This window comes from Otolemur garnettii, unplaced genomic scaffold (genome assembly GCF_000181295.1).
Source record: "Otolemur garnettii isolate 467f Iridium unplaced genomic scaffold, OtoGar3 scaffold00059, whole genome shotgun sequence".
Taxonomy (NCBI): domain Eukaryota; kingdom Metazoa; phylum Chordata; class Mammalia; order Primates; family Galagidae; genus Otolemur; species Otolemur garnettii.
In genome coordinates this window covers 6489135-6511159 of record NW_003852454.1, presented here as the reverse complement: position 1 = coordinate 6511159, position 22025 = coordinate 6489135, and the positions used below count along the sequence as shown (strand labels likewise).

Sequence of the window (22025 nt, the reverse complement as noted above, 5' to 3'; positions counted from 1 at the left end):
ATCCTGAACACCCTGGTTTTAAGACAGCTTAATTTCAGAGACATTAAAATGAAAACAAAATGTATGCCTCTATGGAATACAAAGATGGAATTTCTGTATGGAATTCACAAAAAGGAGTTCTCAGCTGTTAGAGCTACAGCCCCTGAACCACCTCCCCTTTTAAGGGCAGCAACTACTGTGTATCGAAGTCTCACCAGTTATGTTCACACATCCTGTTAACTCCAGAAAAGGAGACCATATAAAGGATCTCATTTTTGAGCTCTTCAAAAAAAAAAAAAAAAAGGAAACACTCAACCAAACTGATTTTTAGCCCATCACTGGTCAGCTGTGAATCACTTAGGACGCTTTCCTCTCTGTAGGGTGCTATCAAATGGCCTGTCTGCCCAATGTCATACAGCCAGTAGGGGGTCAGCTGTGTCCTGGGGCTCATGGTCACACAGACACACCCATGGACACACCTGCACATCCACACTGGGGTTACCGAGATGCTAACACCCAGAGTGATTTATTTGAGGTCGGGGACATCACTAGGCTGGGGGCCTCCAGGACCTAAACAGGCAGAAGTCCAGAAACCCAAGTGTGTCTTTCCCCTGGCCTGGCCGGGAGGAGGGCTGCTCACCGTGCACTTGTGGGGCTTCTCGCCCGTGTGGCGCCGCATGTGCACTACCAGCATGTACTGAGCCTTGAAGGGCTTCTGCTCCCGTGTGCAGGCCTGCCAGCGGCACACGAACTCCTTCTTTTCCCCGTGGATGTGTTCGTTGTTGATGTGCTGCGGGATGAACAGCAGAAGAGGGGTGAGCCCAAAGAGGGGTGCCGGGATGAATAGCCCGAAGAGGGGTAAGCCTGCTGTCTGCCTCACAGAGGCCACCCAGGGTGTGCAGACCCCTGCCTACCATCAGTAGACTGCCTGCACCCCCCACCCCAGTACATACAGATCACTCACGCTACTGCACCCCAGCCTACTATGAGCACAAACACCCACTCCTTCCTTTTGTGCAGACCACCTGCCATGCTGACTCTACCTATTACACGCAGAACACTGACCCAGTAAGACATCTCTGTGCCAGGCCGCTCGCTCTCATGAATTATCATCAGCTGCCATTAAATGAAGCACTGTTGTGTGCCACTTACCTCCACTGGATTTTTCCAATTAGTCATCAAAGTGACCATCCATGATGGTCAAAGATGTCTACATGGCAGATGCACAAGAACCCTCTTCTAAGCTCGCCCCCATCATTTTAGAGATTTTAAAATATTAATGACTTATTTTGTTATAATGGAAAAATAATGCATCCTTATCTCTATTTTTGTCATTTATTCTTAAGATGACAAAGGCCCAGAAGTGTGGGTAGAGCCAGATCTGACCCTAATGGTGAGTACTGGGCACTGTGTGAGGCTGACTCGAGGATGAAATTACCCAGAGGTGAGCAAGGTGGGATAGCCAAGGACAGAAATGACCCTGCAGCACCCTCTTGGGCAAGCTAGGGGGTGCCTAGGCAAGAAGCCCTCCCTGGGAGACCCATCTCAGCCAGTACTGCCTTGGGCCAGGAATGTGGAGTGAACACCCCTTCGGGCCTCTGCCCTGGGCTAATCACTGTGTGCCCTCCTGGCAGGGCTCCTACCTCTGAGCCTGGGATGTTGCCATGAACACGAGGCCCTTTGTGTCCTTAATCTTTGAGCTGACTATTTAACAGAGAAGTGGGAATGGGTGAAAAGAGTCACTTCTTTACACAGTAGGGTGAAGAATATACAGGACTTCCTGCTGCCTCTGCTACAGCACTTCTCTCAAAGGGCTTGTCAAGGTCCCACCCTACCCTTCATCTCCCTTAGCTCAAGGTCCGGCCCTGCATCTACCTCGGGTCAGGCTGGGCTTGCTTCCCCAGGGAGATGGTGAGGGTGGGGACACTCCAGTCTTGGAGGCCCCTTGTTTCTCCTCTATTCTCAGCTCCTCTCCCAGCCTTCACTTCCTTCTCCCACTGCCTCTCCCTTGACCTCTAAACCTGCACCACCCAACACAGAGGCCACTTACCATGTGTGGCTCTTGCGTACTAAAAATGAGCCTGTTCTGAACCGGGGGTGGCTGGAAGTGCAAACTAAACACCAGTTTCAAAGACTTAGAATAGAAAAAAACATAAAAAGGATGCACAATACCTAAATAATTTTATTTTATATTAATTCCATATCAAAATGACTTTTCGGATCTCTTGGGTTAAATAAAATATATTATTAAAATTAACTCCACCTATTTAATTATATTTATTAATTATAAATTAATAAAATTTATTCACCTATAAAATTAACTTCACCTATTTCTTTTAAAATGCTGTCACAGGAAATGCGAAATTACACGCATGGCTGGTATTTATGGCTTGCAGTATCTTCCTACTGAACAGTTCTGCTGTGGACCTTTGCCACCTTTGAGGCTGCTGAGAGATGAGCATTGGGCATTGGCAGCGCCTTGTCCCAGAAGATAACAAACCGCCCTCATGCCCTGTGCAACCAGCCTGACAGCCATGCATACAACTGCCACTGTTGGAGCAAGTAAAACCTACAGCGCTTTGAACTTCCAGACAAATCTTATCATATTAGCCTCACTTTCCATTTTTAAAGCCTTTCAAATGATAAAAATGCTTCCTGACAATGCCTTTCATTTTTTTCTTATTGGTTTACTTAGCGACAAATTGTTAATAATTGACTGAGGGCTCCAGCTCCCCTGTGCAAGTGCTGCATCCATCTTCCCAGGATGCAGAGAGAGACAGAGCTGGGCAAAGGGAATCAGCCCCCCCTCCCCAAGGACACTGATCTTTCCAGGGTCAGGTAAAGTGACCACCTATGGCCACAGGGCAGTCCTGGGCACAGGTAGAAGAGGCCTGTAGCTACAGTCCTCTTTCCACATCAGAACCCTCTGCCTTTGTTTGAAGAACTCCAGGCCTGCTCTTTGGAGCTGACCCACTTATACGGAACACATCTTTCATGTCCTCACCTCCATGCTCTGGCTTGGGCCCTTCCCTGGCTCGAGATGCTGTCCTCTCTCCTTTCATCTAACTGGTCTGTCCTATGCCTCACAGCTCCAACTGCTCCGTCTCCATCTAGGGCTTGTTTACCCCAAAGAGGTGGTACACACTGAAAATTTACGTTTGAGTTCCAGAAGGGACTAGATAAGACCCTATCCACAAGTTGTATGTCACTAGCACAGGTGTGCTGAGAAATCTTGGTCTCCTGGGTGAGAATTTGGGGAAGAAAAACTCAAATACAAAAGAAGCATATTTATGAGCAAGTTGCAAGAATGGAGGAAGCAGAGGGAGTTGGTATGTTCTTAATGGTAAGTTCAGAACTGGGGAGAAGCAAGTTCCTTTGGGATGGTGTCCGAATGTGAACAGGAGGCCAGCATGTGCACGTCTGTGTGTCTGCTCCTCCAGCAAATGAGCTGCTGATTTAGGGGTTCATCTTTACAGTCATTCAGCAAGGAGTGTGGCAGTGAGATGGTGGGGGTACTTATTCTCAAATTGAAGTTACTTTCTGGATGGAGAAGAGGGACCCACATGGTGCTGTTGTGGGGAACAGGGAAGAGGAGGTACCAGGTACAGAATGCCTGCAGTCTGCTGAGTGACTATGAATATGATTGAATAGAGTAGAATAGTCAACCTTGACCCCTTCTAGGGTAGACATCACCCCCCTTACTGGAGAAAAACTGAGGCTCACAGAGCTTAAGTCACTTATTCAGAGCCACTCAGCCAGTTATAGTGCAGCCAGGTTTGGAGCCAGGCACTTCCCAAGCGGAGCCCCTCCTCCTTCCACTGCATACACTACCCCTTCACGGCCACCCTGATGAAAGTTGGTGTGTAAGAGTTTAAAGTGGGGGCAAAGAGGAATCCCCTGAAGGGGAATACTCCAACCCATTCATGGCTCTCATGGTCTTCTCTAATCAACTGGGCCGTCAGTACCCTGGCATTTTTAAGTAGACTCCTCTTGATCTGGGTATTGACACCACCTGCATCCATACATACTGGGTATCTGTGAAGGGTATGCAAGAGGAAATTATCAACTCCTTCCTCTACGAAAGAAGATTTCTTTCAGAGTTCAGAGTCAGGTTTGTCATCTTGTAGATGCTGGCTAGTTTAAATAATCCTAATTCTCTCTTTGCACTGGCTGCTAGGAAGCTAAAAAAAACCAACCTATGCATGTAAATTATTATCTCAGAGCACTTAGTTTTTAACACTAACTCTACTTATGGTTTACTTTATTGCTCCTTTTCCCCCAGTTTTCTCATTTATTTATTTTTATTTTTATCTCTTTCTTGTACTACATATATATTTAAAAGCGCTCTTTTAGAAACAGGTAGGGCACACTTAAATAATCATGCCTCCCATTTGTAGGGGATGTGGCCCAGGCCATCTTCTGCAGGTCTTCCTTCAACCTCTTTTCTCTAGTAGAGGCCCTGGAAGGCTCAAGGTCCTATGTGGCCTGGGCTCTGGTCTCAGTGGGCAGGCTGCTGGGGCCTCTGAGGCTTACGTGCACCAGCTGCTCCTGGGTGTCAAACTCCTTGGTACAGTCTTCCCAGTGGCAGTTGGTCTCGTAGATGACCACTTCAGCCTCTTGCTTACAGTCATCCCTGTCCAGGTCTTCCTTGAGGTCGGCCAGCTGCTCCTAGGGGAGAATTGCACACCCACATGAGCCATGTCCTGACACATGGCATGGCCCTGTGGAGAGGTTGCTATTAGCCCTGTGCAGTCTGTGGCAAGGAACATGGGCCGTTATGAATGTGGACGTTTGTCTGTGCACATAAACACATCAACACATGAATGCATACATGCAACACACATGTGTGCATGCACACACGCACACACTTATGAGTTTTTTAGCTCCTTTCCTCAGTTCAGCTCCCATCCACCCATCCACCCATCCACACTTCTTCCTGTTAGACAGCGCCCTAGGGCCCATCCCTCCTCTCCAATGCTGGCTTGTCATCACCAAGGAATTCCATCACATCTTGCATCTACTGGCATGCAAGCAGAACAAAAAAAGGTGGGTAGAGGGCAGTGACTTTTGCTTATTTGGTTTGGTTTCTGCTTGGGGAACCAGTTTTCTCTGCAACAGCCCCCAAATATCAGGTCTTTGGTCTCGTATTACAGAGGAACCTGATGCCCTGAGAGAGGCTAACCTCTCCTCCCTGTAATACACAGTGGGTTCATGGCAGCCTAGATCTGGACTTGAGCCTCCTGACCAGATCAGGGCCCACATGGCTAGTTCAGGAAGGTAAAGGAAAGGCCTCCGAAATAGTCCTTTACACAATCACAGGTGCCTGAAATACCTTTCAGTGAGGACAAAGTCTTTTACTGTCAAATCAGCAACAGACTGATGTTAACCAGAGCTGGCCAGGGGCAGCCTCTAAACAGAGGACATGAGAACAGGTCAGAGGGACCTGACTGGGGTTAGGGGGAGGGAGAGGGACAGAGGCACCAGGCTGGGAGAGAGGGTCCAGGGAGGACCTCTATTAAAGGCTGTTGGGGACTCCCCAGTGTCCCACTGGTTTGTTAGGCAGGCCAGGAGCAAAGCCAAGCAAAGAGGCAGACGTTACAGTGACTTGCTTTACATTTCAAACTATGTCCAAAGCCAGCAGGAAAATATTCTGCCTTTCAAATTAGCTTCTAGGGAAACATAGTCAGGTTAAGGAGGGTGAACAATGTCTCCCCACAGTCTACAGCCCTAATGCCTCATGGCTTCAGAGACTGAGTGCAGCAGAGGCCACAGCTGGCTTCATCGTAGTCACAGTCCTCACACTGAGCCATTTCCAGGGGCAGCAGGAATCCAGCTTCAGGATTCTTTGACATCAGCCACAGACACATGCCCCTGACCGACTTTCCACTGGAGCTGCAATGAGCTCTTCTAAGAGGGGTCCTCTTATTTCTCAGGGGACCTTTCAGCTAATCCCCTAGCTCTCAAAAGGAGAGCAATGATGTGTCCTACAGTAACTCCACAGGCTGCACTGGGACCCTTCTAGATCTTCGGTAGGGGACTATCTGGGGGCTGCTACGTGAGACTATAAGGGGAGTGCACCAGAAGGCCCCCTTACTGTACTCTCTGAACTTTAAGAAAAACAAGAAGCAATTTACTATTTCCATACGCTGCATGCCCTGCTCTCTCCAGAGACAGGCTGACATGCTGAGTGGAGGGAAGCTACGGGCATGGGCAGAGCTGGGCATTGCCCTAGTGGGCGATTCTGAGGGCTTCAGCAGAGAGGGGGTTCATTATGCTGCACTTTCTGCCAACATAGATCAAGCCCATCCACCTTGCAAATGAGTCAGGATGTCCTTGGCCAGTGAATCAGGACACTGAGAGACAGGGAGACCGTCTCCTCATGATAAACGGCTTTCCTTCTTCAGACCTGCTTGTGGAGCCGGGCTGGGCAGCAGGAGGCCTCTGTGGCTACCTGGGTTGGAGGGCAGGCACAGGCCCCCACTGGTGGGTGTCCATGGGGCTCCTAGGTGCTTGGCACTTGCCTCCCAGCCCTATCCCTGCCGTTCTGGAGTGTTTATCTTCCCTGGCTATGTGCTGCCTTCATCAATTTCAACGGCCCCTGATGATGGTTGGCCTGGTGGAAACCATGCATCATGCTGAGACTTGCTTTGGTGTCAGTGAGGGGAGAAGAATTTGTCACCAACCCCTCTGTTTGCCTGACAATAACAGGACCCAATATTTCATGAAAATTAAGTGCTCAGAGCATGCCTGATGGTTTACAGTTTTGATAAAGTACGGCTCAGCAGATAGATGCAGGAGGGAGGGGGCTGGGAGACCCCAGACATTTTTGGTATCCAAGTGGGGTATTCTGTAATCACACATAGAGACTGGGCCACCATGAGAGGGTGTGGGGGGCCAGGATGGGGGTTATCTCAAAGGTCATCAGGCATGCCATGCTCATGATAAGACATGCTATCTTGGAGTGCTAAAAGAAGTGGCAAGTTTCCAGAGGGACCTGCCCAGATTGTGAGCTGCTCTGCTCCTTGCTCCCCCTACCAGGAACTGTCCTGTCCTCCCTTCCCTTCATCCGCCTTCAGCTTCTCAAACAGGCATTGAGTCTGTTAGGAAATACTGCTTCACACCAACTGCATGCCAGTCCCTGGTGACACTGAACCCCATCAGGCACTGCCCCCAGTGTCACCTTTCCAAGGCTTATAGTACAGGTTGGGGGAGATAGGTGTACATATAGCACGGGTGCTAGAGCTAAGTCCTACTACCCAGGAGTATGAGGAAGGCTGAAGGGGCAGTGAAGGGGAGGTGGCGGTGGAGAGACAGCAGTCTGGAGAGTCCCACGCCATCCAGGTGGTGGGAACAACTCAGCTTAGCAGAGGGTGGTGCTGCTCTAGTGGGAGGTGTGCAGAGAGATGGATGCAACTGAGAGAAGGGGGAAGGCTGGGCAGAAGCTTCCAGATTTGCTTATTTGTTCACTCACTCATTTAGCACACGTGTCATGAGCATGTAGTACATGCAAGTACTTGGAACAAAGGAGATGGTCATAGCTCAGGGTGCCTACCTGCCCACCCTGGGTCATTCATTCGCCCATGCAGGCAGCCAGTCAGCCATTACCAGGGACACGGCCAAGACAACCAACCCAGAGGAGACCTGGCCCGGTCCCAACCAGGGGGCAGTGAGGACAGCAGCAGGTTACCTGAGTCAGGGCCAATGGGGAGGCTGGCCGCAGGCCCTCGGCCTCAGTCTTGACCTTGCTGCGTTTGTGAATGGTGATGGGGTTGACAGTGCTGCTCACAGCCGACTCGCTGCTCTGCTTGTTCTGAGGGAAGATGCAGAGGACAGCCTGTCACACAGGGGCAGGGCAGGAACACCCCAATTCTTTTTTGGTTTTACTTCTGGGGCCTCCTTACATGGACTGTCTGGACCACATCTATCCTGAAGTATCAGAAACTCAGTCTCCTACCTTAACCCTCTAGCCAGGGGCCTGCCCAGAACAGTGCCCAGACCTTAGCCTGACAGCACGATCCTTTCTACCTCCACCTCCCAAGATTTCAGGGAAATGGGAACGAGACCCTCTATGGAGAACACTGGATATCCTGCCTCTGTCCTGATGAAACTCTATTTCCCAGCCCTTCCCAGGCTCTGCTCTGCATCTGAGCATGGGGCCTGGCCAGCCTGGGAAGCAAGACATAGGGCCCTGGCTCCTAAGAAGGGGCTCGAGCTGCAGTGCCAGATGGTGTTTCCAGAGCCCACAGTGATTGTCTGGGGAGAACAATGGGAAGCTGCTAGGAGCCCTGGGGTGGAGAGAGAGGACATTCTGGAACAGGGGACATTTCTATACCATGTGGTATCTTGTTTTCCTTCCCAGGACAGGGTCACATCAGGACTCTGCCTCTCACCAGCAGGTGGCCTGGGGTGGTCACTTCACCTTTAGCACTGTCAATGTGAGTGCTACCCAGGATGCAGGGGGCATGGGGGCTCTGTGCCCACATGAGCTCACTATGTACACAACAACCTTGCCTAGGCAGCAGACCCCCCACTTTGAGGATGAGTGAGCTCAGCAGGGAGAGAAGAGATTTGCTGCTTTCATGCAAGTCAAAATCCAAGTCATGGGCTGATTGATTCCAAAGCCTATGCTTTTCCATGTCCTCATCTGCAAAACAGGACTTCATTTATTCACCAAATATTAATGGCACCTAATATATACACATATGCCAGGCACTGTGCTAGGATGCATGGGCAAGTCCAAGGCCCATTGGAAAGGCCAAATAAAATGGTCTGTGAAAGCCCACTGTGAACTCATGCTCTGAAGGTAAACTGTACAACATCACTATTACTCACTCACCTAACCATCTCCTATGCAGTGCATATAGCACCTGTGTGGTGCCAGGCCCTATGAATGAGAGAGCTTCTCTGTTTAGTTACTTGTTTATTGGACAGGGGCAGCAGAACTGAGAGGCTGGGAGCTTTCCCTGAACCAAGCCCAGGTCTCCTAACCCAGCCCAAAGACCTTTCCATCAGGTGGCTGCTGTCCAGAAGGCATCCCAGCAGCCAGGCACAAGGCTGGAGTCCCTTCACAAATTCCCAGCATGAGCCAGCAATGAACAGTCTTTGTGGGGTCTGGACAAGTACCCAGTGGCCACCCTCCACACCCCATGCACCCACCTACCTGGTTGGCATCACCCAGACAATTGCTACTACTGCTGAGCTGGGAGGGTGCGGCACTGATGGAGGCGAGGGCCATGGGCTGCTGGGCTAGGAAGGTGGGCGAGGGCTGGAGCAGGGGTGGTGTGTGCCCAAAAGCTGAGCCCAGGCCCCTCTGTTGGCTCAGGATCTGCTGGTAGGCCACGGGGTTGATGGGGTGGGGGAAGGTGAAGGCTGGGCTGCAAGGAGAGCAGACAAGGAGGTGGGGAGGGCAGGGGCTCTGTTAGGCCAATATTTTCTGGCAGAAAGGACTCTGCTTAGGGGATCAGGATGAGCATGTAGTTAACCCCTCCATCACCAGGGCTTTCCTTCACTCAAGATGCAGCAGTTCCCTCCCTATTGCTTGCCACACAGGCCTCACTTTGTGCATTTAGCTCCCAGATCTTGCCCCAGGACTTAGCATTCACCTCTGGCAGGGTGGCCCTGGTAGGGGTCAGATCCCACCTCAGCCCCATAGCCTGGCACCTGCACTGCTCTGATGCCTAGATGCATTTCTGTGTCACTGTGTCCTCTGTCTCATGTGTCCTCTGAGGCCTACTGTAGGGCCCTCTCATCCAGAAAGCACACTGAGTCTTCCAGTTCACATTATTCCTTCTCTTCTAACTGCATGTCAAGACTTTTGCATTTGAGTCTCCCTTCCATAGCAGGATACAAAAGAAATACCAGTGACCACTGAGGCTAAGCCATAGAAGATAATACATCACTTGCTCTGGGGTGGGGAGCTGGCTGCCATGTTGTGAGGCCACTCAAGTAGCCCCCTGGAGAGGTTTCTGAGACAACCGTGGTAGTGAGCCATCCAAGCCCTCAGAAGGCTGCAGCTCTGGCTAACAGCTTGATTGTGGAGTGCTGAAGAGAACTCGACTAAGCCAGTCTCAAATTGCTGACACTCAGGAACAGGCTGAGATAATAAATACTTATTTTAAATGCTAACATGTTGGAGCAATTTGCAATGCAGTGAAAAGTGACCAGGCTGGGCAGGGCCCATAGCTCTGTGGGTAGGTCACCAGCTACATACACAGAGTCTAGTGGGTTTGAACCCGGACTGGGCCTGCTAAACAATGACAACTGAAACAACAACAACAACAGCAAAATAGTTGGGTGTTATGGTGGGCACCTGTAGTCCCAGCTACTTGGGAGGCTGAGGTAAGAGAATTGCTTGAGCCCAAGAGTTGGAGGTTGCTGTGAGCTGTGACGCCATGGCACTCTACCTAGGGTGAGAGCTTGAGACTTTGTCTCAAAAAAGAAAAAGAAAGGTGATCAGGGTAGTTGTTGCCACTTCTATCTCTGAGTCCGTGGGCTGAACTATGCTGATAGTCCTATCAGCTCCTGGCCTCTCTCAGAAAAGCCAGGAAAGAATGAGAGTTTCAGTCAAGCTGGCTGAGGTCTCAGTCCTCAGGTAGCCTTCAGTCCAAGGCTATAGAGAGGGAAGTTAGGTGACTGGTGTTACCTAATGAGGCATGTGTGTGCTATGCCACCACAACAGAGAGGCTTGCTTAGAGCTCAGGCCACATCAATGTCACACCTCGTGTGGCCTTCAATGTTGGGCAACACGTATCTGCTCTTTCACACCTGGTATAACATCAGGAAAGCCACCTTGTCCTCAAACACCTTCAGTTTCACAGATGAAGCACTTACGATGGACTCAGTCCATGAAGATGTAGCCAGATGTTTTCACGTTATTGGTTTTGAACTCATGAAAAAGTTGCAAGTATGCAAATTCACAAAACAACAAGTACTGCTTTTCTTCTCAAGCTGAAAGTGCCAACTGAAAAGCCAGCTCCTCCCCACCTGGCCCCCGTCCCAGCACCCAGCTCTTGGCCCTCGGCTTGCAGGTGGGGCTCACCTGAGGGCTCCTGCCGACAGGTGCCCATAGGAGCCACTGGCCGCCGAGCTGCTACGAGAGTTGTTGATGTAGGCCACCAGCGAGTTGGGAGAGGTCCGGATCATGCGCTGCAGGTCGAGGCTGGCGTCTGAGAGAGGGGAGATGGACAGCGCCCGCTTGCGGCTCAGGCGGGGTGTCACTCTTGGGCTGGAGAAACGTGACACTGTGGGGCAGCCAAAACAGGCACGTGAGCATCACCAGTGCTGAGGGTGGGGGGAGACACGTAGGAAGGGGATATGAAGAATATGCAAGGATCATCCAATGGCAATCTGCAGCTCTGCCAGATTTCCAGCTGTGGGCTACTGGCCTCCGTTTACTTATCTGTAGAATGGGACTGATCAGCACAGGGTGTGGTAAGGACTGGAGAAGTACATGTAAGGCATCGGTGTTGAGGTGAGTGAATGTGAACACTGAGCACAGGGTCTTTACTATTAGCTGCAGGGATCAGGGTTGGGATCCAGGAATGAGTAAGGCAGGACTATAGGGTGCACAAATCAGATGTTACGGCTTGGTGGCCTCTCACCAAGTTATCCTACCTGGCAAGCCAGCTCAGGTCAGGAAACAAGGCATAGCCAGTGCCCACTAGCCCCTTCCAGACTTGCCCCAAAGGCAGCTGCTATCCTGCCTTCTCCACTCATTCTCACTGCTGTGGAGAATTCCATGGGAGGACAGTGAATGGAAGTAAGTGCTCCAAGGTCATGGATTGTGTTGTGACCGGATCACCACCTGACTTAGGCATTTGCCTGAACAGTTGCCCCAGACTCTCCAATGTCTGGGCCTTCAGCTGGCTTCCCAGAGCCTGCTGGGCAGGGCACCATGACGGGGAGGAGGGAACACAGGATGCAGCAGCAGCTTGACCATGCAGATGCTCTCACACACCAAGGCCCGCAGTTCAGAAGTCACCCAAGGCTCTGGGAACCTGTCACTCGGAACGTGCATAGCCCACATGCACGCACACACGTCACACAGTCTTCTGTGGTTAGGACACTCACTGTGCTACACCGCCATGTGCTGGGCTCTGGTCTAAGTGCTTTAACGTGTTAATAAGTTACTCTTTACAACCAGCTGGTAAGGAAGGCACTGCTGGTGTTCTCATCATCCAGAATGAAAGTATAGAGGGTCTTGAGTAATTTCCCCAAGGCCACATAGCCAGGGGAAGCAGAGACCATGATTGAAAGGTGGGCACAGGGAGGTCAAGTCCACCTGCCATAAGACCTGTGTCCAGGGTGGGGAGGAGACATGTCTCATGGAGGAAGAGGCCCCAAGCAGACAGACACACATGCACACACACACAAGCTCAAGTGCATGCACACACACAGGATGCACAGTCTCACAGACGGCCTGTACTGCTGGCCGTGCCGGCCTGTCATTTCGTAGCTTCCTGGGAACGTGTTACTTAGCCTCCCTGAGCCTCTGTCTCCCCATCTCCATAATGGGGCAGCATGGCTTGTTGTCAGGGTTGACACACACGGAGTGCCAGGGATAGTCTCCTAAACCCAGCAGCCATTCCAAAATGAAACTGCTAATTAACATAGCCTCTCCAGGGGGTGGAGGACCGCCTGGGTGGGAGCTGAGCCTACAGTTAATAATGGAGCTAAGGACAGCGCACCTAGAAAAGATGACAGGGCAGCTGTCACTAAACATTCATTTGTTGGCTTTCATTTGTTGCCCCCTCAGCCTCTGGGTTCTTATTTCCTGAGCTCATTCTTTCAATCCTCCCTTCAAAGGAAGCACATGGTAAGATGCAAAAGCGAATCCTCTAGAAGACTCTTAAGCTGAGTGGCAAATAGGGAGGTATGAGCGGGGAAAAAGATCTAGCAACATAAAAGGTAAGAAATACACAGATCTTTGTGACACATTTTTAGAAAAGGAAATTTTTGCTGCTAATATTTGGATTCGTACCCTCTCACACGCCCCTAACAAGAGGAAACAGGCCAAATCTGACAGTGATATTCATCTCTGTTATCCCTACCTCTCAAGGGAAATATGTTTATTAATGTGCCTCTTCCCTTGATAAATTACTAAATAGAAAGAAAAGCCTGGCACTCATTTCCCGGAGTTTCTCCTATGATTTATGACCAGGAACATGGCAGCACATTCATTCGTGGATGTGGCTGTTTTAGGGCTAGTCAGTCACTGGGTGACCGGCCACCTGTCTGCCCTCACCCGGGCAGATGCCAACACTACCCACTTCCGCCACCACCTGCCTCTGGACCCTGCCTCACCCACTAGTTCTTTTTTTTGCTCATTCATGGGCTTGTTCATTCATTCACCAGATCCTTGTGTAGTGTCATGTATGCCAGGCACTGGCTAGGCATGATGGGGAACCCGGGCAAGGAGGACACTGGCCCTGCCCTCAGACGGTGCCACCTGAGTGGGATTACCCTAGAGGATCCCAGAGTGCTCAGGAGCGAGGGACACTGCTTTCCCTGGAACAGTGGGAAGTGCAGGAGATGGGAGAACAGGCCCTGGCCCCAGGCAGACATGGGCTCTGACCCTGCCCAGGCACTCTGACTTGGGTGACTTCCTATAAGTCACATATAAGGTAGGCTGGCGACCAGCACATCTTCTGCAGGAGCAGGCAAACCTCTGTGATGTTGGGGCTGGGGAATCCCCCCAGGGCCTGAGGACCCAGGAGTGTGGGCTGAGGGGTGGCAAGAGGGAGATCCGTCTTGGCACCTGGGAACACTGCATGGGGGGCATCGGGACACAGCCTGGGGGGACGCTCGGGTGCTGGGAATTTACACCAGCTAAGCTGTGTTCCCTGCACGGCCCAACCCCCTCACCCAGTATTTTCTGGACTTGCTGAGATGCCCTAAGGACATCCAACTTGAGAACCTTAATGTTCCCACCCCAAGTGGCTGTTCACAGCCCTTTTAACCCTGCCTGCAGTGCAGTAGCAAGAGCTGAGGCCACAAAGCAGGGAGCCTTGGGGTTGAGGCCATAGGTATTGAAGGCAGAGATACTGAGGGCCTGGGCTGAGCTGCGCACCTGTGACGTGGTTTCACAGTGCTGGTATGGGGAACAGCTTGTGCAGGTCACCATGCAGAACCATTCAGCCAGTGTCCCTCTGCAGCCTGGTCTCTGCCTCAGTTTCCCCTCCTGATAAGGCATGCGTTGTCTGACCTGGGCCTCTGGCAGCCCCTCCAACAGCTCTTCCTGCCTCTCTGCGGTGTGATCAATATAATTGGTTTCTGAAAACCCCTCTGGATCCACTGGCAGCATAAAGAACGGGTGTCAGAATGGAGGTGACATCCGAGTCAAATTAGTGTCAATATGACAATAAAATATACAGCTCAGAGGAAATATGGGCTATAAACAGACAACATTTCAATCGGAAACATTTCAATCTTCTCAATGTGGTGGGAGCAGGGGAGGGGGGCTGTGGCAGCTGCTGTTCTGTTGGTAAATCACCAATATTCAACAGTCTAACATGAGAAAATTCCATTTTAGGGCCCGGGTGACAACTGGTGAATTCCCAACTCTCCAGAGAGCTGCTTGGCAGAATGATGGCCTTGGATTTCCTGACTGGTTCTCTATCACCTTCCCAAGTGGCATCACTCCTCCTCTTCCCGCTGTAAATCAGGCCCCGTTTAAGAACAAGAGGAAACAGGGCTTCACCGACCACAGGGAGCCCAGCGAGGGTGGGCTTTCACCAGAGCAGGACAATGCTTTGTCCCCTCACTCACTGCCCTGGTCCACTCCTGGGGGAAGCAGAGCATGGTGTTCCAATCCCACAAGTGCCCACCCAAGGCCAGTCTACCTTTCGCCCACCCAAGGGGAGGGTGTGGACATGGTACAAACGAGATCATTTCAGGCTCAACTGAGACAGGGGACTCAGCTCCTTAGATAGGGTCAGGTTTCCCATTTCAGGAAAAAAGTTTCTATTTTCAAATCCATTTTTAACCCAAAAAGGTAAGCCTATTATAAGTATTGTTTAATACACAATTGTGCAGGTGGCACTTGGCTAAAGTAAAAATTGTGCTGATGGCTTGAAAATGGGTGGGCTAGGGACAAGGCCCTGTGGGACAAGGACTCCTGTGACATTCCTACACCTCTGCCCTGCTTGCCTCATTGCCTGCAGGACCCCATCTCGGTGGGCTTGGCTGGACATGCAGGGCCTCTGGAAAGTTCTCTCCCTGACAATGCTCCCTCCTTTCACAACATGAGGGAAGGTGAGATCAGTGGGGTGGCAGCTCAGAGTAGGCATTCTTCATCCCTCCAGGGAGCTTACATAGAGCAGCCACAGCTATACTGGCACAATCATCATGAGGGCAAGGCTGTGTGCTGCTCCTGCCATGTTCCCAGCACACAGTAGGTGCTTAATAAATACCTGCTAAACAAATGAGTGTGTGTAAGCCTAAGAGCGAGGGGCAGAGAGAGACACAGGAAACCTGTTCTCCCCAGCTCCCGAGGCCCCATGCACTCTCATAGAGCTAACATGTTCAAGGTCATGTTTATAGGCAGCTCCTTAGTATGAATATAAAAGTCCTCCAAAGAACCAAGACACTTCCACAGGTCTCCTGAACCACACTGCCAACCATGTTGCCCTCAGCACTATGTGATGCCTTACACTATTTTTTTCCATGAAACTGCTAAGTAAAAAAAGACCTGATGGAAAGATCCACTCACATTCTCTACTGGGTGGTCTGAGGCTTCCCAGGAGGAACCCTCTGCAGACCTATACTGCTTGGACCTGCTGAAAACACAGGCACTGGCAAGGCTTTCTCAGGCTCCTGTGGTTCGTGGGAGAGGAGGGGGCCAGGGGACACTGCAGAGGCAGGTCTGGGCTCGGCTGGACTCGGGCCTAAACTGAGAGCCTCAGTGCTGTGTTTAGCGTCTCTCAGAGATTGACGTAAGATGTCTGCGTAGGCACAGGAGCTGAGTCTGAGTGCCTAGAGCATTTTTAAAAGCTGGAGCAAAAGTTCTGGTTCTAGTTTAAGCTGGTTTGGAAAAAAAAAATATTAAGTAGTAACAAATATAGGAGATAATCCTGGAGTACTCTGATTTCCTTGGACTGCAACTGATTGGCAACAGAGGGAAAGAAGTTGCCTCTCCCTGAAATTCATGGTTAAGAAAACTCCCCACCCCCACCCATGCCTGGGCCGGAGAAACTGATATCCCTGCCTTGACTGAGTCTGGAATCTGGATCCTGAGCCAGGCATGTTCCCAGGGCGGAAGCAGAGAAAGGATGGTGTGGGCGTGATGAGTTAAGCAGAGGCAGTGACGTGAGGTGGGAGTGCTCCCGCCCGCCGGTGAGCTCACCTCCTGCTGGCCTCCCTGATCCTCAGAGCTGCTCAGCCCCAGATGCTGTCAGATGCTAAGCTGCCTGGAGAGCTGAGCTGTTCCCAGCCTCCTTCTAGGCTCCCTGCAAGCCACCAGCTGCTCTCCCCGGAGCACTTTCTTCCCTGGCTGGTTAGCATCTTTCCATTCCAAGTTGCTTTGTAAGTGCCACTCACTTACTCACCCGATGAACACAGAGGGCCTGTTCCTTCCCAGATCTGCTCCCACACCCGCTGGCATAGCCATCTGGTTATACATAAGGAGAAGTGTCAGCCAGTTCCAGTTGGGCGCCTTGGGTCCTGCTGGTGCAGTGGCGCTTGCTGGCTGGTGGCCCCAGAGGTCTGGGGCTGGATTCAGCTCGGGTGTCAGGAGAAGGCCTGTCCAGGCGTATGGGGCCTGCAGATGGGGCAGTGTGTGGCAGGACTGCAGTGTGCATATGAAGAGAGAGGAGGCTGAGAGGAAGGTACCCCAACTATATTCTAAAGTCTGAATTTTATCTGGGGGGCACTAGCAGCCAAGATGGTAGAAGGGATGAAAGATAGGGCTGCGGGATGACAGGCAGCCCAAAGGCAGTGCTAAGCACCTGGCAAATAACTAGCTGTCCCAGAAAGGGTGACAGGCCATAGCTGGCAGGCCTGGGGGTAGGTAGGGATGGATGGGACAATGGCAAGGGAAAGGTGTCCAGGGTGGGCTGTAGCCTGGGCTTAAGCAATGGTGGACAGCAGTGCTGACCATGGAACAACACAGTCCTGTAAGACGGGGTAGACTTAAGGAGGGAAAAGGATACTGGTGCAAAGATGCCAGAACCAGCATTAATTGAGCATCTACTGTATGTCAGGTACCAGGCCAGGTTCACACATGTGCCCTTATTCAGTGTGTGTACTCTAAATGGCCACATGGCTCAGGATTGCTGCCCTACCCCTTCTTGTCTAGATGGTCACCACCTCTGGACTCAGCTACAACAGCAAGGACAAGGTGCCCATCAGGCCCTGAGCCAGGTCTGCCCACGCTGCCTTGCTTCCTTCCCCTGGCACAGTGGGGCCTGGAGCTCACTGTGGTACTGGAGATGACACCCACCTCTCCAGAGAAGAACAGACGATGTTGATAACAAACAGGGTAGGGTGAGGAATCCCAGCACCAGGCCTATGGCAAGTCACTTGATGTGGGAGCCCAGTTTGCTCATCTTAAAGTTGGGGGGCTGCTGAGTTGTTCCACCCCGCCTCTCCTCCCTGACAGGTGCTCTGTGCTGACCTCAGTGGCTGGCTGGCTGTCTGGGGACCACAGGCATCCCTGTGAAAGCATTTGGTGGGAGGAAGGGCACCAAAAACTTAATCCAAGGCACCTGACCTCTTGCCTCACCAAAGGGCCCCACCCTGTCTCAATTACAGCATCTGTCTCAATTACTAACCCCTTCTCTTTTTCTGACTCCACATTCAACCTGGGAATAAAACCTGAGGCTCAGTCTTTATGGTCTATATCGGAAACGTGACCATTTCTCCTCACCTCTGCTAACTGGTTTCCTAAATCAATTCTCAAATCAGCACAGAAGACGATTCCGTCAAGGATTGGTCAGATGTCTTTTCTCCTCTGCCCAGCTTCAGCTCACTCCAGTGACTAACTGGCTAGCATAACCCTAAAACTTGGGCCTCACCCCCACTTCTACCCCTCCTTTGCCCCACCACCCACTGCTGGCGTCCTGGCTGTTTTTTGAGCTTGGCAGGCACACTGCTGCCTCAGGCCCTTTGCACGTGCTCTATCCTCTTCCCCTCACTTCTGCCAGGCTCACCCTTTTCAATTGCTCCAATGTCATCTTCCTGAACATCATGTTCCCAGTGAGGCTTCATCTGATTTCCTCAAGCCAAAGTGCACCTGCCCCTCCCCCATCCCATCTTTGTTTCCCCTGGTCCATTCACAACTAGCCGTTTTAGTATCTAATTTCCTAATGCCATGGAGTGTCTGTTTCTCTTAGTACACTGTAAGTTCCACAGAGACAGAAGGGAGTATTTGCCATGGAGTTAGCAATGCCGAAACTACTCCTTGCCTGTGGTGACTTGGCAGTGTTGTCCACAGACTCAGTCTCTCTGTGACAGCAGTCACGGCAGGCCCCTCACCCCAAAGGGAACAGAGTGCCCTCCTTAGCCCCAGGGGGTACCTGCCAACCCATATGCTCAGTGCTCCCAGACCACCCTCTGTGGCTCCCCTGGCCCAACTTACCATCCACTGGGTTGAGGTAGTCATGGAGATGGGGCGTGCTGGCAGCACCCCCGCTTTGCATCAGCAGGTCCCCGTAAGGTGCAGGGTGGCCCGCCATGAGGGTCATCTGGTGGTAATAGTCTGAGGGGTTGGTGCCTGGGGCAGGGAGGCCAAACAGTCCCCTGTCCTTAAGGTGCTCTTGGGCCACTGTGGGCAGAGGGAGAGAGAGAGAGAGAAGCTGTCAAAATCTGGCACTGGGCTCACCTTCTCCCACCAAAGAAAACAGAAACATACACTTGGCCTATGGGGTCCCTCCTGGGTGACCCCCCGCTCCCCCATACCTTCCACTGTCTGCCCCAAGCTGGGCCCGGCTGGACCAGCATGGGCTGCTGCTGCTATTGGGGGAGATAAGATACTGGCCTCCATGTTCTTCTATCTCCTGAAATTCATAAACCTCCACCTCCTGTCCCCAAGGCTGTGCAATAGCCCAGCCCATATGATCCACAGTCCAGCAGAGGCTTCACAGCAAAGAGAAGTACATGGAGGCATGGTGGGGCCAGGCCTGACTCAGCTTGAACATTCAGGGTGAGGCCACTGCTGAAGACTCCAGACCTGGCCAGGTAAAGCTCCTCATCCACCAAGACCTATCCACTCCCTGTCCCTGAGGCTGGAACCTCAGAACCCTATATATAGCCCTGCCTGGGAAGAGGCAGGGGGAATCAAATTCAGAGTAAACAAGAGGGCCTGGCCGTTGGCAGTGTGGTGTCAGGGAAGAAAGGGGCGTTGGAAACCAAATACACTTGTGAAGAGTCCTGTTTTTTACCAGGTGTGAGACCCTAAATCTAGAGCTCAAGTTCCTAACCACTGTACAGCATGGCCTCTGGCTACTAGCCTTGGCAAATACCATATAAGATCTCTTGCATGCTCGGTTGCTGAGGAGAAATGGTCAGTGGAGGTGCCATCCCCCCCTTCCTCCTCGCCATCTCCTGCTGTTCCTCCAGACAGTCCTGGCCTCCAGACTGGCTGACCATCCATCCACAGCCTCTCTGTCCCTGCCTAAAGTGCCCTCTCCATCCCTCTTGCCTGCCCACTTTACCCTGAAGCTTTCCCTGGAGATCCCAGGACACAGTCTGGTGGATGCTGTGGGGATCAGTGACAAACTTCCCAGGCTTCACACAAGCAAGCTCTGGGGCAGACACAGAGCAGAACACAGAAAAGAACCTCTTGACAGAGCTCTCTCTTTTTTTTTGAGATAGAGTCTCATTATGTTGCCCTGGGTAGAGTGCTGTAGCGTCACAGCTCACAGCAACCTCAAACTCCTGGGCTTAAGCAAGTCTCTTACCTCAGCCTCCCAAATAGCTGGGACTACAGGTGCCTGTCACAACGCCTGGCTATTTTTTGGTTGTAGTTGTCATTGTTATTTGGCAGGCCTGGGCTGGGTTCAAACCTACCAGCTCCAGTGTACGTGGCTGGTGCCCTAGCTGCTGGGCTATAGGCACTGAACCCTGACAGAGCTCTCTTGCCCTGATCTGCTCCGGTCACTTGGCAGCTTGGTCCAGGGCTGGCAAGGCCTCAAGGTGTCTAGTCTATCCCTGTGGTAGTCAGGGCCATGCAAATTAGCCAGGTCTCCTCTGGTGTTGAACCTTTCCCTGTGGCTTCCTGGGCTGTGAGGAGAACAAGTGGGTGTTCCAGTCACATTGGTGCTTATCTTGAGCACAGACATGAAGCACTGTTCCGCCAGCTGATGGCCTCTCTGCCAGAGGTTGCCCCCTCTCACCACCCAGCTCTACACAGGCCACACTGCGGTTGGTGGAGGCTGCAGTGTCCTTGATTCCTGAACATCTCCAGGAAGGCACCCATTTCTCTGTTCCTCCTATGGACATCTCTCAGGGACCATGCGGGCCCAGGTCCTGAGAGAACTGTCACCACTCATGTTAATTTCCTGGGTTACTGTAACAGTTTACAGGAGGGGGGAACCTGGGGCCTTAAGGAAACATGTGGCCTTCCTGGTCTTTAAGGGCAGCCTTTTGACTGAATCCAAACTGCACATAGCAACTCCTCTTATTAAAAGGGGTGCACCAGGGAACAATGAAGATTTTCTTGCCTCCTTTGGTGCTTATAAAAGAACAATTCTGAAATCAGAAGGCTGCAGTTTCCCAACCCCTGTATGGTTCCTTGTCTCTTCCAGTGCTGGTGGTTGCCAGCATCCCTGACTAGTGGCCACGTCCCTCCCACCTCGGCCTCTGTCTTCACATTGCCTTCTCCTCCACACCTGCCCTGCATGGGCACGAATGTCTGTCCTCCCTGTGGGTCTCTTACAAGGACGCCTATCATTGGATTTACAGTCCATGCAGATAACCTGGGATCATCTCCTCAGCTCAGGATCCTTAACTTAATGACATCTGCAAAGACTTTTCCCAAATGAGGGAATACCTAGAGGTTACAGGATTAGAGTTTAGATATATCTTTGAGGGGGGCAGCACTCCGCCCACTATATCACATGTGAGTGCTAATGCCAGGGCAACATTTGGAACCAGACTTTTATGCTCATGTTCCCAGCAGCCTTTCAGTGGCTGCGCCATCATGAGTGATGAGGACAAGCCCAAGCCCACTGCCCACAAGACCGCCGCTCAGCGGGGGGACAGTACAGCTTTCAGGGCACCCCAGTTTGGTAAGAGCCACTGAGAGGATACAGGTAGTATTCAGGGATGAGTCCCAACCCTACGAGGCCATTTCAGAATGGCACCACATTCTGGGTAGCCATGTTCATTTTCTGCAGCTGCAACCATTCACCTTGTCTGGTTTCTTTTTGGTAAGGACCAAAGTGTAAACCTCCCTGTTGAGAAGACCAGCTGATGCTTCAGGGGGCCTTTCTGCACATTGAGGACACATTCAGACCCTCCTTTTCATTTTGAAACTCCATCCTGCACCTTCTAAGAACCAGACTTCTGCTTTGGCTCAGGGTAACACCCATGAGCTAGAAAGGGAGAATGGAAGTAGTGACAAGGGACTCAAAGGGCTCACAAGTGCATGCTGCAAATGTCCTCTAGTCTGAGAGGTAGTCTCAGGCATATTTTGAAAAGATGCAGCTTGGTTGCTTTCAAGGATAGGAACAATGAGAGGTAACGGGTGGTGCACATTCTATGCTGCGAGTGGGGGTGCATCTCCCAGGGAGATAGCATGGGTAGCGTGAGTGGGGCTAGCTACCAAATGTCCTCTATGTCCTCTGTGTATGTGAGAGAGAGGGAGAAGGGGGGAGGGAGGGAGAGAAAGAGAGAGAGAGAGAGAGGGAGGGAGGGAAGGAGGAAGAGAGAGAAAGAGAGGCGGGTGGGAGGGGGGAGAGAATAGGATGGCAGCTTGAAGTGTAAAACTTTAGATCTGAAAGACTTACTTTGTACCATGTGACCTTACCCCTTTCTGGTTCAAATTAACCATGCTGAGGGTAGCCATCTGATGTCTGGGCCAGGCCAATCAATTCTCTCTCTCAGGCAGC

The 22025-nt window shown here is 51.6% G+C and overlaps 1 protein-coding gene across 1 annotated transcript in view; it reads right to left on the bottom strand.

The window, feature by feature from the left end:
* Window positions 1-22025, bottom strand: part of GLI2 (GLI family zinc finger 2) — a 172824-nt gene that overhangs the window by 10941 nt on the left and 139858 nt on the right. The window contains 6 exon segments of the mRNA XM_012806881.1: window positions 620-769; window positions 4513-4694; window positions 7666-7789; window positions 9140-9353; window positions 11018-11219; window positions 18554-18739. Of these exon segments, the coding sequence (XP_012662335.1) occupies window positions 620-769; window positions 4513-4694; window positions 7666-7789; window positions 9140-9353; window positions 11018-11219; window positions 18554-18739 (1058 nt within the window).